This window comes from Neophocaena asiaeorientalis, unplaced genomic scaffold, assembly GCF_003031525.2.
Source record: "Neophocaena asiaeorientalis asiaeorientalis breed wild unplaced genomic scaffold, Neophocaena_asiaeorientalis_V1.1 scaffold102, whole genome shotgun sequence".
NCBI classification, from domain to species: domain Eukaryota; kingdom Metazoa; phylum Chordata; class Mammalia; order Artiodactyla; family Phocoenidae; genus Neophocaena; species Neophocaena asiaeorientalis.
This window is the reverse complement of record NW_020175078.1, coordinates 3,918,595-3,934,312: the sequence shown is the minus strand read 5'-3', so window position 1 is coordinate 3,934,312 and position 15,718 is coordinate 3,918,595. Positions and strand designations below refer to the sequence as shown.

General features: G+C 45.8%; 2 protein-coding genes across 2 annotated transcripts in view; one reads left to right on the top strand and one right to left on the bottom strand.

Annotated features, from left to right (window-relative positions):
- UBXN4 (UBX domain protein 4) overlaps nt 1-1,827 on the top strand; it is a 33,447-nt gene extending 31,620 nt beyond the window's left edge. The window contains exon 13 of the mRNA XM_024764102.1: nt 100-1,827. Coding sequence (XP_024619870.1) covers nt 100-238 — 139 coding nt within the window. The 3' untranslated portion in view covers nt 239-1,827. The remainder of the gene's footprint in view (nt 1-99) is intronic.
- A 2,653-nt stretch (nt 1,828-4,480) lies between these two features.
- Nucleotides 4,481-15,718, bottom strand: part of LCT (lactase) — a 48,471-nt gene continuing 37,233 nt past the window's right edge. Inside the window, exons 11-17 of the mRNA XM_024764107.1 lie at nt 14,800-14,998; nt 13,177-13,379; nt 11,224-11,333; nt 8,603-8,737; nt 6,648-6,871; nt 5,537-5,761; nt 4,481-4,905 (exon numbers count right to left, since the gene is read on the bottom strand). Of these exons, the coding sequence (XP_024619875.1) occupies nt 4,685-4,905; nt 5,537-5,761; nt 6,648-6,871; nt 8,603-8,737; nt 11,224-11,333; nt 13,177-13,379; nt 14,800-14,998 (1,317 nt within the window). The 3' untranslated portion in view covers nt 4,481-4,684. The remainder of the gene's footprint in view (nt 4,906-5,536; nt 5,762-6,647; nt 6,872-8,602; nt 8,738-11,223; nt 11,334-13,176; nt 13,380-14,799; nt 14,999-15,718) is intronic.

Sequence of the window (15,718 nt, the reverse complement as noted above, 5' to 3'; positions counted from 1 at the left end):
TTAAACTATACTAATGGCAGTTTAAAAGAAATGGCTTTGTGTTACTGCTGTTTTCATTTTATATCATCTTCTTCTTTCCTCCCTCTTTTGTTATTTCAGGGAACCAGTCAGAAAAAGAGTGCTGGAGAAACGGGGGGAAGACTTTAAAAAGGAGGGCAAGATATACAGATTGAGGACTCAAGACGATGGTGAAGATGAAAACAACACTTGGAATGGAAATTCTACTCAACAGATGTAGTGTGACAAGTACAATATGTGCAGTAATCATTGTTCCTCTTATGATTTAATTCAACTAAAATTCTGCTGGAGAAGTGGGACTGCTTTGTTTTCCAACTCATCTACAAAATGTCTCTTTATTCCTGCTTAGTGGGTTAAAGTTGTTTAACCTCAGACAAGTCAAGAGATAAAATAACTGGCTGCTAGGTCCTTGTATATGGTAACCAACTGCTAGAAGCCTAAAATAACAAAAGGTCTGCGACAGCCTCCCTTTATCAGCTTCCTTGTTTAGTATTTCATATGCCCATTAGCCCTGTGCTCTCAGATGATATGTTTTGTTTAGGGCTGTTTTGCTCCAGAACTCCTCAGCCCACACAAAGTAACTGGTATGTCACTGAATAATTTGATTTTGAGTCAGAGCGTTTTAACTAGCCAATCAGATGATAATTTGGGTTTAACTTTTCTCTTCTTGCTCATCAGCTGCAAGCAAAATCTTGTAGTTTTTAATCTTACTTAAACACTGAATAAAAAAATCTTTTTCCAAAAATCAGAATGATCTTATCTTTCCTTTAAGTTTTGTTATCCTAGCATCTTTTTGTTGCACAGGGCTCTGTGGAGGTCATGTGTCTCTGATACCCCCCTACCCCACTGTACTGCCCTGGAACTATCCCAGGAAAGGAGGTGACCACCTTATCTTAAATATCACTGCAGGAAGAAATTTTCTGAGACACACCGATGCTATGTTACGGTCTCTCCTAATTCAGGGAGGCATCGCTTTGTTTGCATAATATTATGGTCTTTGTTCTCATCGGACAAAACAACTGCTGGTCTACAACTAGTTCTCTGTCACCTTTATACTGAAGTTTTGCTCTCAATAATGATGATCACTCTTCAAAGAATTGAAGTACCTGTATTGTAGGACAAGAAGTAGGGAATTAAGATCTGCCTTTTGCTCATTTGGTTATTCTTAAGAATTTTAGGTTCTTAATCTGACTAATGTGCTACTATATGTTTATGGTGGTGGAGACACTAAGAATGTTTGACAGAGGGAGTAAGTTTGACTGTTCCTCTTCTAATCTTTTGTGTTTAGATTGGAATAGAAGGACTCTGACTTTATTTTGTAATGGGAGGAAGAAATTTTCCCAGAGCAAACTTCGTTTTTCACCAATGAAGTAACAGTGACTTTAAAAAATGGTAATAGTGTTGGCAAGGAAACAGTGAGACCAGGTACGTTATTAGTAGGAATGAAAACTGGGATAATCTTTCTGAAAAACATTGTCAGAAACCTTAAATATTTCATGCTCTTTGATCTAATACGTTTTTTGAAGGAATGACCATAAATGCAGGCAAAAGTTAGGTATAAACGTGTTAAGTTTTATTTATTTTACTTCAGAATTAGAAACCAACTAAATGCCTTCTGCAGAATTAACTTTTGCTGAGGAGAAATGGCACAATACTAATTCAGCAGTTCAGTTTAACGTATTTATTGAGTACCTGTTATGCGTTCCGGGAAAAGAGCAGGATACAGAGCTGTAGGTACAGTATGATCTCAGCTTTATAAACATTTTATATAGAGGTCGTACTATGTATTAACATAATGTAAAGAAAAAAGAAAACGCACCAAACGTTAATGGTGGTAAGAGTGGTTATATATAATTTTAGTTCTTTTTTGCATCCTTATATGTTTCTCAATTTTCTGTAATGAAATTACTTCCATAATTTAAAAAGTAAGCTTGAAAAAGAAACATCTCCAGCAAGCATCCCATTTCAGTAAAGGTTTGTCGTCTTTAAAAACATAGCAATATGTGAATAAAAAACCAAGTTTGCCTTGAAAAAAAATCAAATAGAGATTCTTAGAGAAACGTACATAAAAGAATGATTCAGTCTTTGAGTAAGAGGATCCTTCATCAATTTTATATTTTAAAAAGTGTGCATGGTAAATTCAAAACCGTATGGAAGGCTATAAAATGACATCTTCCTCTTTGTATCCTATCCCCAGTTCTAGTCCCCAGAAGTAACCTCTATTAACAGTTTCTTTTGTAGTTTTCAGAAAAATTTTATGCATACGTAAGCAAATATGTAATCTTTATTTTTTAAATAAATGGGATCATATTATATATATACTACTCTGCATCTTGCTTTTTTACGTACACAGTCTTGAAGATCTTTCCCCATCAACACATAGCTACCTCATTCTCATTAACGGCTGCAAAGCATTTCACTTGATAAACTTACCCATTCTCTAGTTGCGTTCATTGGTTATTACAGTTTTTGTGCTTGTGTTTGTTTTTCTATTACAAACATTGCTACAGTGAACATCTTTGGGAAGGTGTCTTCTTAGCTGTGGAAGTATACTTGAACGTCACTGAGTCAAAGGGTGTTTGCAGTTTGGATTATAAAAAATGCTGGGGAATTGCCTCCTGTAAAGGCTCTGTGAATTTACAGCAGCTAACAGGAGGATGTTGATTTCCCCACATCCTTGGCAGCACTGTATTATACTTTCGCATCTTTGTCAACATGATAAATGAAAAACTGTATGCATTTTATATGCATTGTGTTGATGATGAATGAAGGTGAGCATCTTTTAATATTATTGGTCACTTTGATTTATTTTCTGAGAACTGCCTGTGTTTTCTTTCATTTTGTGTTTATCATCTTTTTCTTATTGATTTATAACAATTTCACTTATATTAAGAAAGTTAGCCCTTTGTCTAGCATATGCTATAAATATCTTCTCCCTGTTCATCTTTTTTTTTTTTTTTTTTTTTTTCCCTGTTCTTTTTTTTATGAGTTTGTTGTTTTTTTTGTTTTTTTTTTTTTTTTTTTTTTTTTTTTCTCCCTGTTCATCTTTTGATGAGTATGTTGATGGTAATTTCTTGCCACAATTTTTATGTGGTCCTGTATCAGCATTTTTCTTTATGGCCTCTGGGTCTTAAGTCTTGATTATAAAATACTTTTCCCATTTCAGAAAGTAATTTTAAAAAAATTTACCCATCTATTCCAGCATTCTCGTGGTTTCATTTTTTTACATTTACATCTTGTATCCGAGTAAGGGATGTGGCTCCCTTTCCCCGCATGTGGCTAACATCCTCAAGAGCTAACCTGTGAGCCACCTCCATTTATGGAGTGGTCCATCATCCACCTGCCCCCCGCCCCTGATTTGGCAGGCCGCCTCTGTCATGCACCCTGTTCCCACGCGTGGCTGGTTTGTCTCGGCTCTCTTTTCCTTTGTTGATCTTTCTATTCTCTCTTTCAAAACTACTTTTTATAACTAGTTTTATAATATATTTTATATTCTTTTCCCCCCCAGATTTATCCTGGATCTTTTCTCGTTTGTTTCATGTGAAGCTTTATATTATTCTTTTCCATGTCCTGGCCCCCCCCAAAAAAAAAAGTTATATTGACTTCAGGTATAATTGAAAGCTTATACGAATGTCTCTGATATCACTTTTAGAACCGTCTTCACCCCATCTGATAAACTTTTTCTGTCTATTGGTAGGAGAAAAATGCTTGTGTCCTGCAATTCTGACTGTCAGGTTGGGGCCCACGGCAGTGGAACATTTTGATAGGAATTTTCTATAGATACAATTCAGGTAAGGAACACTTATAAGAAGCAAAATTTCGAGTGTGATTGGCCTTTTAAAACCCGTTGAAAACTGCTCTATTTTTAAAAAAAACTTTCTCCCAGATATCTAGGAAGAATATATAGACTAAACAAGTTTGAGTGTTCCATACTGTGGCTGTCTGATTAGCACCTCCGAGGGGCATTGATAAAGACTCGCTGCTACTCAGCATGTTTTGTGAATGAGCACACAAATGCAGCGGGTGTGTTTCCTCTGCCTTGTCTCCAAAATGTGCCTGCCAGGGACACTGAGACGTGGCCCTCTGGCCTCCGAAAGCTAACAGCAGAGGATTACTGTGGTGAAGCTATACAAGCGGACAGTCATAACTTCTGTGGAACCTGCCTTCTCAAGGAGAAGCACCCATAGAAGATAGATAGGACACAGTTAATAGCACCTTTTTTAGTTTCTGAGAAACACAAGGTAAGCGTCTGGGAGGGGGCTTGAAGAGAGAGGGCAGGAGATGACATTGCAGTTGATTTTTTATGAAAAGGATTGCTATGGTTCTTACTAATGTTTTTGCCTTTAAAATCTCTGAAAATTAAAACAGCCCAGTTCAGTGGCTCACAGAACCAGTAGACACATTCAGTATCTACTTATTTCCACAAGAGCCACTCGCAGGGTCATCTAATGCCCACGTGAATTCCTGATACTGGGGCAAGGTGGAGATATTTCCATTTTAATCAGGGACTTGAAATCCTTCAAGTTTAATTAGTATCTAATAGTGCAGAGACTTTTACAAACTCTGTTATGGGTAAAGTATAAGATCCTCAGTGGTCCTGGAGGTGGCAAAGTCTTCAAAGAAACAAGGCCTATTTTGCAGAACTGGAGGAGGTGGTAACTTGAGGTCAGAGTGAAGAACTATGGCTCAATTCCTGTTCACCTGGTTGTGTTTGCTTTTGCTTGGAGCGCTTACAGTACTTGTAGGACAGAAATGCCACACCAGAGACTCCAAGAAGCATTAGAGCAAAGAGTACATACAGTGCTGTCTGGGCCTCTGTTGTACCCAGCCTGAGCCCCAGGAACTGAACGTCCTCTTCTCTCATGGGGCTGGCGGTGGGCTCAGCATCTAGGAGAGGACAACAGAGGCAGTGTGTGCACCGGTACAGACGGAGTTATCAGATGTATGTTAACCTAGATTAAGCCCGAGCCAGATCCTTACAGTAGAGAAGCTACAGGATGAGCGCGTTGCGGAGGTGACGATACGAATCCTTCACACTGAGTTATGAGCCTCTGAAGGAAGTCACGTCATTTTAGTTTTGAAGCATCCTTCTCAGTGATTAGAGTATAATCTATACTGGATAATTGTCTCTTAATTTGTATAGTACTTTATACTTTTTCAGTCACTCAGCAAACATTGGCCACCTTACATTGTGCCAAGCACAGCGTTTGATCCTTGCATCGGCCCAGCGTTCGCCTAGTTTCTTGCCTAAGGCTGCACGGCAAGTTAGTGGTAGGACTGGGACAAGAATCTAGACCTGCTGTTCCCAGACCAGGGCCTAGTTTCTCGATGTAACTTTAACCCTAATTCCTTTGTTCCATCCTAAGAATGTCTGGAACATTCAAAGAACAGTAATGTTGGTTGAATGAATGAAGGGGATAGAGAGGCAGAGGGGAGGGTAGTAAACTAGAAGAAAATAGAAACAGGCCCCCTCGCCCCTCACCCTCTGGCTTTTGTCCCTCCCAGAGCCACGTCTCACCTTGCTGCAGACAAGGGTGTGGCCCTGCAGCGGGGTCAGGGAAGCCGTTGCACCGGACTATGGAGGCGTAGAACTTGGCCGACGCTTTGGGGATCCTTGGCAGAAAAGTGTCAGTATAGTTCACGAAATGCACACCGAACTTCTCTGCGAAGCCTGTGGCCCACTCAAAGTTGTCCATCAGAGTCCAAACCGTGTATCCTCGAAGGTCCACCTTATCCTGCACAGCTGCCCAAAGACAGGCCCCAGCTTGAGCTTCCCTGGTCTTCCCAAGACACCTTTCCACCAGGCCTACTGAGGCCGTGCCTGCCCACAGCTTTCCTACAGTCCCTGCATGCAGGTCAAGGTGAGCTTTTTTCAGCTCTTTTAAGAGAGCTGTTCACCCTTTGCATGCAGGAATCGTTAGCTGGTCCTCCGTGGGTGCTCCTGCAGAGCCATCTGCATTTTCTAGAAAGGCTCAGCCCTGAATGGGAGTCAGGAACATGGGTAGAGACTAAATTAATCCTCCTGGGTCATGTGTAATCCTCCTTGTCTTCACATCATGGGTTATTAGTCTTGGACAGAGCCTTAGAGTGTTAAGGTTCTTCCCTATAGAAAAGTGGCCCTCAGAAAATATTTTGTCTGGAATAAGATTTTCTAATCGTTTCTTTTTGCTGCTGCATTGCTCATTTTCTTTTACTCAGCATTACTTACCGTTTCCGTGTCATAGTCCCATCCCAGGTTGTTCTGCTGAGCTAAGGGCCTCAAACTTTTGCTTGGGGAACAAAAGATCTTACAAACAGCCCCTCCAGCCCATTCCACATGGCCCCCGCCCAGACTGTCCTCAGGAGGGCACTGCTGTTCAGGGACATTGACACCAGAGGATCAAGCAGAGCAAATGACAGGCCAAGAACTCGGGTCTAGCTATATCAGGCAACAGGTTTGCTTGCTGAGCTTAAATCTAGGAAGGAAGACTCTTAGTGTGCAGCCCCAAAGGCTTAAACCCAAAACGAGCTAGAAACCTCATCTTTCTCATCTCGGGCTTGTGGATGCAGTACTGCCCTGACTGCAGACGTTAGCATATGTTTCCAGCAGTGAAAGGTGCACTTGGAGGAAGGGCGGGGGCCTGGCATACCTTTGAGCGCCTCGTTGATGTAACTGCGGAGGTAGTAGATCCTAGCAGTGTCGTTGAGGTCTGATTCTTCCCGCTGGGACACTCCATTTTCTGTTACGTAGATCGGGGGGTTGTTGTACTCCTCCTTTAACCAGTTCAGGATCCTCCTGAAGCCGAAAGGTGTCATCTTCAGCCAGAAGGAGCCAGAGTCTGGCCAAGAGCGATCTGTGATGGAGGCAACTCCCCTACGAGTTCAAACGCTAAGGATTAGGTCTCGATTTGTAAATCCCAAGAGGCCCTCTGCACAAAACAGGATTTACACTAGAGGAGAACCTAGATTTTTGCCTAGACTCAAGAGTCGTAGCTACACCTAGAAGAGTCAAAAGTCCTCGGATTCTCTTTTCACTAGTTGTAGTGGCATCAGTCAGTGCTGGTGGAACTTTGGACAGGCCACCTAAGTTCTCTGCTCTGCTTTCTACCCATACGGAGGAATGGTCTTACTCATGGATCTAACCCTCCACGGCTCTGTTAACAGGCCACACCTCACACTAGATGTGAAAGGGCTCTGAGCTTCCCTTACCGTAATCTCCCATGGGATGCGAGTGCTATGTCTTCAGAGAAGAGGCGCCCTTGAGTCACCTACGTCTGGTCGACGCCACCCGCAGGCCACAGGCACAGCCACAGGCACCAGTATTTGGGCCTCCATTCATGTGATGATGGGGTAGATATGCTGGGACCTGCCTCAAGTGCCCAAGACCCTTCCTCTCTCTCCAGCGATGGGCAAGGAGAGGGCATCAGGTTGTGCCAGAGGGAGCTCTGGGGGGGGTGCACAGAAGCTCATGCATTTCATTAGGAGGAACAGCCATTTAGATACTTCTTAACGTCCAAATCCTTCAGGAAAAAAAACCGTTGCGTTTTATCCGGAGCTGGATTTATTGTTCACCTGAACTGCATGTGGGGCATTTCATAAGCTTGAGCACAGGTGCCTGGGGAGACAGTCCCAGGACCCATGAGGCAGCAAGAGTCGAGTGGGTGCGTGAACGGGGACCAGCAGGAGGCCTCTCAGCCCTGCTCAGCAAGCCTGACTCTGGTGGTTGCAGGATGCAGTGGGGATGTCAGCGCTTGTTTCCAAAGAAAGAACCCGGACAGAGTCACAGCTACTGATGGGGAAAGATGCTTGTCAGAAGAGGGACAGAACAGTGTGTACACATAATAATCCAACATTTCTGTATAACTATATACTAGATAAACTGTATATAATATAAATATATATAGAGAGAGGTAGTACACCCATACACACACACATATACTTCTGAAATGACACTCAAGAATTTCCTGTTCTTGCTTTCCAGTGTTTCTACTGTGAACATATATTATTTGTAATACAGAAATAATAGTTTAACCTTTACCCTCAAAAGGAAAAAAGAGGGGCTTCCCTGGTGGCGCAGTGGTTGAGAGTCCGCCTGCCGATGCAGGGGACACGGGTTCGTGCCCCGGTCCGGGAAGATCCCACATGCCGCGGAGCGGCTGGGCCCGTGAGCCATGGCCGCTGAGCCTGCGCGTCCAGAGCCTGTGCTCCGCAACGGGAGAGGCCACAACAGTGAGAGGCCCGCGTACCGCAAAAAAAAAAAAAAAGGAAAAAAGAAGCTTGTTATTTTGACTGAAATAACATCTGGTAAGTGAAACAAACCTGATGAAAAAAGAAAACCGAAAGAAAAAAAAATTTTTTTTCACGTTTTTAAAAACTCTAAGCCTGTCTGCTTTTTAAATGGAAAGCATCTTGGAAACCTTAGCCTGAATTACTATCTGACTGATAGAGGTTCTTTTAGGTATCTCAGGAGATGGGGCTCATCTTGCAAAAACCCCAGGATACACAGCATGAGGAGGCAGTTTCAGAGGCTGTACAGGCCTCTAAGTGAGAGAAGAGGAGCACTTTGCTGTCTTTTCCAAAGATTGTTCCAGGTACCCTTCCTTACCTGTCTGCATCGAAGGAAGAGATCCAAGAGGCATAGTTGACATCGTAGGCCAGGACAGTGGTGTAGTGATTGAACCCAAAAAAGTCATAGGTGCCGTTGATCCTCCTCTTCTCACTCTCTGTGAACTCAGGGAGCCTGGAAGGAAAGGGCCGTTAAGGACGTGGGGTTTGGGAAGAGAACGTGCTGTGGGGTGTTGGTGGAGGGCTCTAAACTCAGGTACCTGGAGGTGACTACGGGCCTCTGGCCCGGAGCAAGGAGAGGCCCTCCCAGCTGCTGCTGAAGGCACCTGAGCCTCCTTCTACCAGACCACAGACCTCACCTCCCTCTGGCGTTGCAAGACCCTCTCTCTTTTCCTGTTGCAAGTTTTTACTGTGGTTTGTTTAGGCGTGCTACTTTTCTCCAAAGTCAATCCTCATTAGTAGGGGAAATACTTTTACAAATTGAATTGACTGAACTTTTGAGATTTGGACTTTTCTGCTCACATGATTTCACTGCACTTTTTAAAAAATTATTTTATTTTTGACTGTGTTGGGTCTTCGTTAATGCAAGCGGGCTTTCTCTGGTTGCAGTGCGCGGGCTTCTCATTGCGGTGGCTTCTCTTGTTGCGGAGCACGGGCTCTGGGCGCACGGGCTTCAGTAGTTGTGGTTCGCGGGCTCAGTAGTTGTGGCGCACGGGCCTAGTTGCTCCGCGGCATGTGGGATCTTTCCGGACCAGGGCTCGAACCCGTGTCCCCTGCATTGGCAGGCAGATTCTTAACAACTGCACCACCAGGGAAGCCTTGCACTTCCTTTTTAAACATCTGGTGGAACATCTTCCTTGTATTCTTTTTTTTTTAATTGAAGTATAGTTGATGTACAGTGTAGTGCCAATTTCTGCCGTACAGCAAAGTGACTCAGTTATACACATGTAGACATTCTTTCCATGTATTCTTAGTGAGACTTTTCTATACAATTCAATCAACATGCACTTGTGTGCAACACTTAGAGGTTCATCTCAGCCAAATCCTGACTACATGCTGCAGGTTTAGGGTTGCCTAGAGAATGCCCTGCTTAGGTGCCTGACACCTCACCTTGACCTTTCTGCTACCATTAACCTGGGGAAGAACCTTCCCTCCCTGGAGTTTCTGAAATACTGGGGCAAAACTAAGCCCCCGTGCCCATGCCTTTACTTCCCTGTTCAGGAGCCAGCAGGGGCTCCTCAGGTCCCGTGGCATCAAGGCTGAGCCCCTGTGCTCGGCCTCCAGGCCCACCACCATGTGGCCTTGGCCCTCCCACCGCTACTAAACCAAGTCTCCCGAATTCCAGCTGCAGGTGTCCCACTCATTCCGACCTCTAGGCCCGTGCTCACACCTCTCCCCATTGGATGGAAAGGGCCTCTGCTCTCCCAAATGCTGTTCCTTGTCAAGGCCCAGGCTCAGCTGATGTCCTGTCTTGTCCGTGAAGTCTCCTGGGTCTACCCAGCCTGCCCTGATCTCTGAGTTTTCCTTGCATGAAGAAATTGGGGAATAGAATTCCTTGGAGTGATGAAGGTCACTGTCTTCCCAGCCAGTGTGTCAGCACTTGAGGAACCATATTTGGAACTTCCTCTTTGTGTGGACCTTGCCGGGCCTGGGCCTGGCCCTGGCCTGGGTACACAGTAGGTGCTCAGCAAGGTTGTGTTAATGGACTGGAGCACTCACTTGCTTGTTGGAGACCAGGGTTGACAGATCAGACCTTTTGGCTCAGTAGGACTTACCCTAACCAGGCCAGCACACACGTGCGTTTTAAGGGCCGGGATGGATTATTTCATCCTCACAGGTGGGCTGTATAAGACTCAAAGGCTGTGTTAGGAATGCTTGCCTTTTGAATTTTTACCCTAGCCTGCCCTTCTTATGGTCACATGAGCTACCTTAGAGCTTGTGGGTGTGTTCCCAGAAGGCCAGGGCACTGTGTCCCCTTCCCCACACCACACCTGTAATCCCCAGCCGGACGACTCTTAAACCAAGCATGGGCCCTGCAGTCAGCCTGCTTTCAAATCCCAGCTCCATCACTGAACAGCTGGGCAGTCTTGCCATAATCTCTGTGCTTCAGCTTACTCATCTTTAAATAGGGGTGAAAGTGCCGACAGAAGATGGATAAATGTTAGCTGTTGCTGACGTTGCTGTTACTTCCTTGACGGAAGTAGGACTGCCTCGGTGCAAACCATTGCCACCCACTGGCCAAAGGACAAAAAGCACTCGGCTAAGAGTCACCCATTGCTACCCACATTCACTCCTAAGGTGATGAAATAGGATAAGATGAGCTGGGGAATTTGTCCTCGGAGTGAGGTGTTGGGTCGCTAAGACGCAGGTGCCCTGGGGACGGATTTCCTGGCTATTCTGAAGAAGAATAATAAGGGCAACTGCCTTTTGTCTCAACTGCGTGGCACAGCCATGCCAGGTCCTGGGCTAAGCAATTCACATACACACTCGCGTGTAATCTTCCCGGCAAGCAAGGACGCTCAGACATGCCTAAGACACGCCTCTCTGACCCCAACAGCCATGCTCTCATCACTGTGCCGTACACCCAGGAGCCTCAGTTGGGCACCACAGAGCAGACTTCCTCCCAGCTCTCATGGCTGAGTGCGTGGCGCCAGGACCTACCGAGACTTGTTGAGGCCTGCCGCCAAGCTCCTGTCACGGACCCGTGTCTTCATCACCTCGGGGTAATCCCCATTCTTGAAAATCGGATGTGCGAACCAGCCTCCCATGAACTGCGGGTGGGGTTAAGGGGGAACAGTCAGTGCCGGCATTAACAGGCGGGCCCACAGGAGACCGGAGCTCCCGGCTCAGGCGTCGCTGACCCCAGGGCCCCTTCTCCCCAACCCAGTATGAAGTGTGCCTCTCTTCTGCGGCTGTTCCCATATTGCAGCTCAAATGCCCACAGGTCTTGTCACCCCGCTGGGAGCTCACTGTGGGCAGGGCAATGTTCTCACCCACTGTAGCTTGAGGGATGTGAACCGATTTGGCCCTGGACTTGACAAATGCGGCTGGCTGCCCTTAGGAGGGTCCTGCAGAAGAGGGGGAGAGACCCCAAGCCTCCAGGCCCTGATTTCCTCTTACCACAGAGCAGGTCCTTCCCCGTCCTCACGCCTAAGGACCCACCAGAACCTTCTGGGAGGAACCAGGTGCAAGGCTGGTTGCCCAGGCAAAGGATGATTCTTCATGGGTTTTGGACTCGCGAAGTGAGGAACTTTTCAGTCTGTTTTCTCGAATGAGGTCCAGGCCATCCTTACCCTTAGGGGGTGTATGTGGCAACCAAGTGCTATGACGCTGTGGGTCCTGAGAGGCTTCTTCTATCTCGACATCCTCCCCTCACCTGCTGGCTACTCCCTGAAATGTGGGGTGAGGACAGCCTTCCATTCCCAGTCAGAGATGAGGCTTGGAACATACTCACTCTGGTAAAAGAAGCTTCAATTCACTGAGGTGAGAAATTGTTTCTGTAGAAGCTGATTTTATTAGGGGACATGCGTATCATAGTCCTGAGCTGCAGGATCACAGTTCACGGACGAGCTGTGATAATGAGACTACAGCCTAACATTTCCTGAGGTTTGTTTTGATTTCAGAAAACAAATTATTGCTCTAACTCACCAGTTCTGTGAGTCTGAAATGAGGTAATGAATTAATTTTGTTCCAAGGCCTTCCCCCCAGCTGGCTAGCAAATGGGACATTAAGTTCTTGTTTGCACTTTTTAATTTGACCACCTTTGTCAAGTTCGTTTGTGAAGAATTTGGCAAACCAAGGCCATTGGTGTCCTTTCAGAAATGCCACAGTCTGCGGACTCCTCCTCAGAGCCTTTAAAAGTGGGAAGCAATCTGGAGAGAGAGAGAAGCTTGCTTTTTTTTCCTGATGCTGAAACATGGGAGAGGGTGCCTTCAGACCTCTTCAGAGACAGTAGCAGGAGCCAGGGAAAAGCTATGGCATGAAGAGCACCGTTCTCTCTCTCGTCTTTCAGGGGCCCAGGCTGAAATAAGGGTGGGCCGTGTTGTTGGGACCTGCTTACTTGTGCCTCCACTTCCCAGGAGCAAAATTCCATGACCAAAAGATGCATATCCTTATGTGAAGCTCATGGAAAATTAGGGGCACTAATGAGTTTCACATAACCTAAAGCCCCCAACTTAAGGTAATTCTTAGGCAGAGTAAGTAAAATCAGATGGTGACACCTAGAGGCGAAATGTGACATTGCAGCCCAGTTCTATTAGCTCCTATAATCAAACCACAGATTGAAAAGGCAGAATTTCTGTTATTTAGCTTCAAGCCAGTGTTGCATCCAGTAAGAGCTATATGTATAAATTATTTTTTTAAGACTTGAAAGAAAACAACCCCAAAGAACTTTCATTACAGCAAACCTATGAGGTAGTTAGGTCACCTCCATTTCAAAGATGAGAAGACTACAGTACGAAAAGTTTAGATGATTTTCCCAAGGGCACAGAATAAGGTAATAGCAACTCAGGGCCTAGTTCCTAAATCTTTGTTTCGCAATCTAATTCTGTTTCCAGAATTAGACAGGAGGGGAAAAGAGCAAGAGTAAGAACAATGCCCAGAGGAAGAACAGACCTGAACGTATCTCCTGGCGGCCTCCACGTCCTCCTGGTTGGAGGGGTCTCTAGGCTCAGCCCAGTCGCTGCTGATGGTGATGGAAATCATGCCACCTTGACGGGCACGGTACACATCGTTGTACAGATGCCAGGCCTCAGCGTGAGCCTTTATTAGGTTGTGGCCAGCAATGTAGGGACCAGTGCCAGGCCTGGAGGAGATTCCTGGAAATACAGAGATGTCAGTGAAGAATAAATGTGGCCAAGAATATTACTTTCTGCCTATAGATGGCCTCGTCGTGTTTGGGAGAAAGGCTGAAGATTTTGGCTTGAGGAAGAATGGAATTCGAATCCTGTCTCCACTTTTTAAAGCTGGCCAGGTAACTTTGGGTTGAGTAATTCAGTCTTTCAGTTCCTTCCTCTGCAAAATGAGCAATAGAGAGTTCAGTGTGTGTGCAAAGCACCCAGAAGTACTGTGTCTGGCAAAGAGAAGGCACTTGATTGACAGGTGTTGGCTTCTGTACCCCTCGCCCAAAGAGTGGCTCATATGTCATAGGCAAAGTACCCAGAAGAGTGTGTGCCTCAGGAGGTGACATCCTGGCACTCTGCGGGGACCCACAGTGAAAGTAAGAGTTGGAGAGTATAGCTGATGGAAGCATCTGACACAGAGATTCCTTGAGAGCAAATGTTATGAGAGAGGCTGCCTCTCATATGTTGAAGGAATAATAAACCAAAGCGTCAACCAAGGACCAATGGGAGATACATCTGGTAATGGGTCAAAGCAGATCTCCCCGTGGCTCTTTCCAGCTTTTAGATGTAATCCCAAGGAATCACATAAATGAACACAAATTTACTCTCTAAGGCTCAGAACTCAAGGAAAGGAAAATTGGAGGGTTCTCAAGGGACAAGGACAGGTCCACAATTCCTTATTAAAAACTCTTAGGAACACAGCACTGTAAATCAACTATATACTTCAATTAAAAAAACACAAAAACCCCAGGGTTTGATGTATTTTGGGATTAAAAGGTTTCTGTGTCTTGGAAAAGTAATAAGTTGCATATAACATAGTTACATATGACCCCAGCAGGGCCCAGGACAGCTCTCCACGATTAAGGACATTAATACGTCTGCTGCTGAACTTTTCCAATTTTAGTATATGTGCTGCCGAAACGAGCACTGCTGGTGCAGAACTTTTGAATGTTTACTCTAAGTGGGATGTCACCTCACATTGGTTCAAGTCAGGTTAAGCCCAGGTCAGCCAAATCATATATTGGAAACTTTTGCATTTTTGGAGTTGCAAAACCCACTGTGGATCTGTACAGTCTGATGTATTGTCCTTTCCTATATTGATTAGTCCACACCCTGGATCTCAGGCAGCTTCCTATCTGAGGCAGATCAGACGTAGAGAGAGAGCAATGAAGCCATTTGGATGTATTGAGACGTGAAGTTCATGTTCAGCAAAAGTGGTGTCAGAAAGGGGAGCTCTGCTGCCTGCCAGGCAGCCCTGAGCAGAAGGCGGGGGTTCTGAAGCACTGCCTTCGGGCTTTCGTAGCCTCCTCCTCCAGGACCACCTGGATTTCATGTCTTTGTGGTGCTGAGAATGCCACACTCCAAAGAGCTGACAAGGGGGGTCTGGGACCTTTACCTGGAGCTGCTGTCCCATAGCCATAGCCCTGGTTAGCAATGACAAAGGGCTCGTTCAGTGTGATCCAGAACTTCACCTTGTCCCCCAGCCTCTGGAAGAGCACATCTGCATACTCCTTAAACCGCTGTACAACCGTCTCATTCTCCCAGCCTCCGATGTCCTGGAGTGCCTGCGGCAGGTCCCAGTGGTAAATGGTCACCTGTGAAAAAGCAAGATCAGCATTTCCATCAACCTCATTTTCATGGGAAGCCAGCGATGCTGTATGCATCAGCGTAAATGTCTGCTGCTAAAGCTGAGGATGAATGATGTGACAAATAAGCCTCAAAGCTTCTCTGGCCGGAAGGGTAGGACAGCAGTGTTGAAGCGTGAGAAATTCATACCTCTGGATCAGAGAAGCCTGGGTTTGAGTCTCAGCTCTGCCACCTACCAGCCATGTGACCCCAGGCTCAGGCCCTGAGACCTCCATGTCCCGTAATCGTTGTGAGGCCGAAATCACATGGCAGAGGACACAAAAAGTGGCTGACATCCTGCCATCTCTTCAGCAAATGTTAGCTATGGTTGTAGTCAAGGATCAGAAATGCTGGAGCTTCAGAACCGCCGGGATAGACTGCACTGAGAGTCTGAGGCTCTGAGGCATTTTGCTTGTAAAGGGGCATCCCCATGGACATCTGTCTGGAGGTTCTTTCTGAGGACCTGGGAACCCTTTGCTGGAGAGGGGCCCCTATGGCCATGTCCGTGTGGTAGCCTTTCCTCTCTCCGGGTCTTCCCTTGATGCTCCTGACACACTCCCTCTTGGCCACGCCAGGGGTCTCCACTGTCCGCAGTCTCCACTGGGCTGCCAACCATCTTCAGCTCAGGCCCAGTCTCTCCCTTTGCCTGAAATGCCCTTCCCCTGCCCGCCCACCCACCCAGCCTGTCC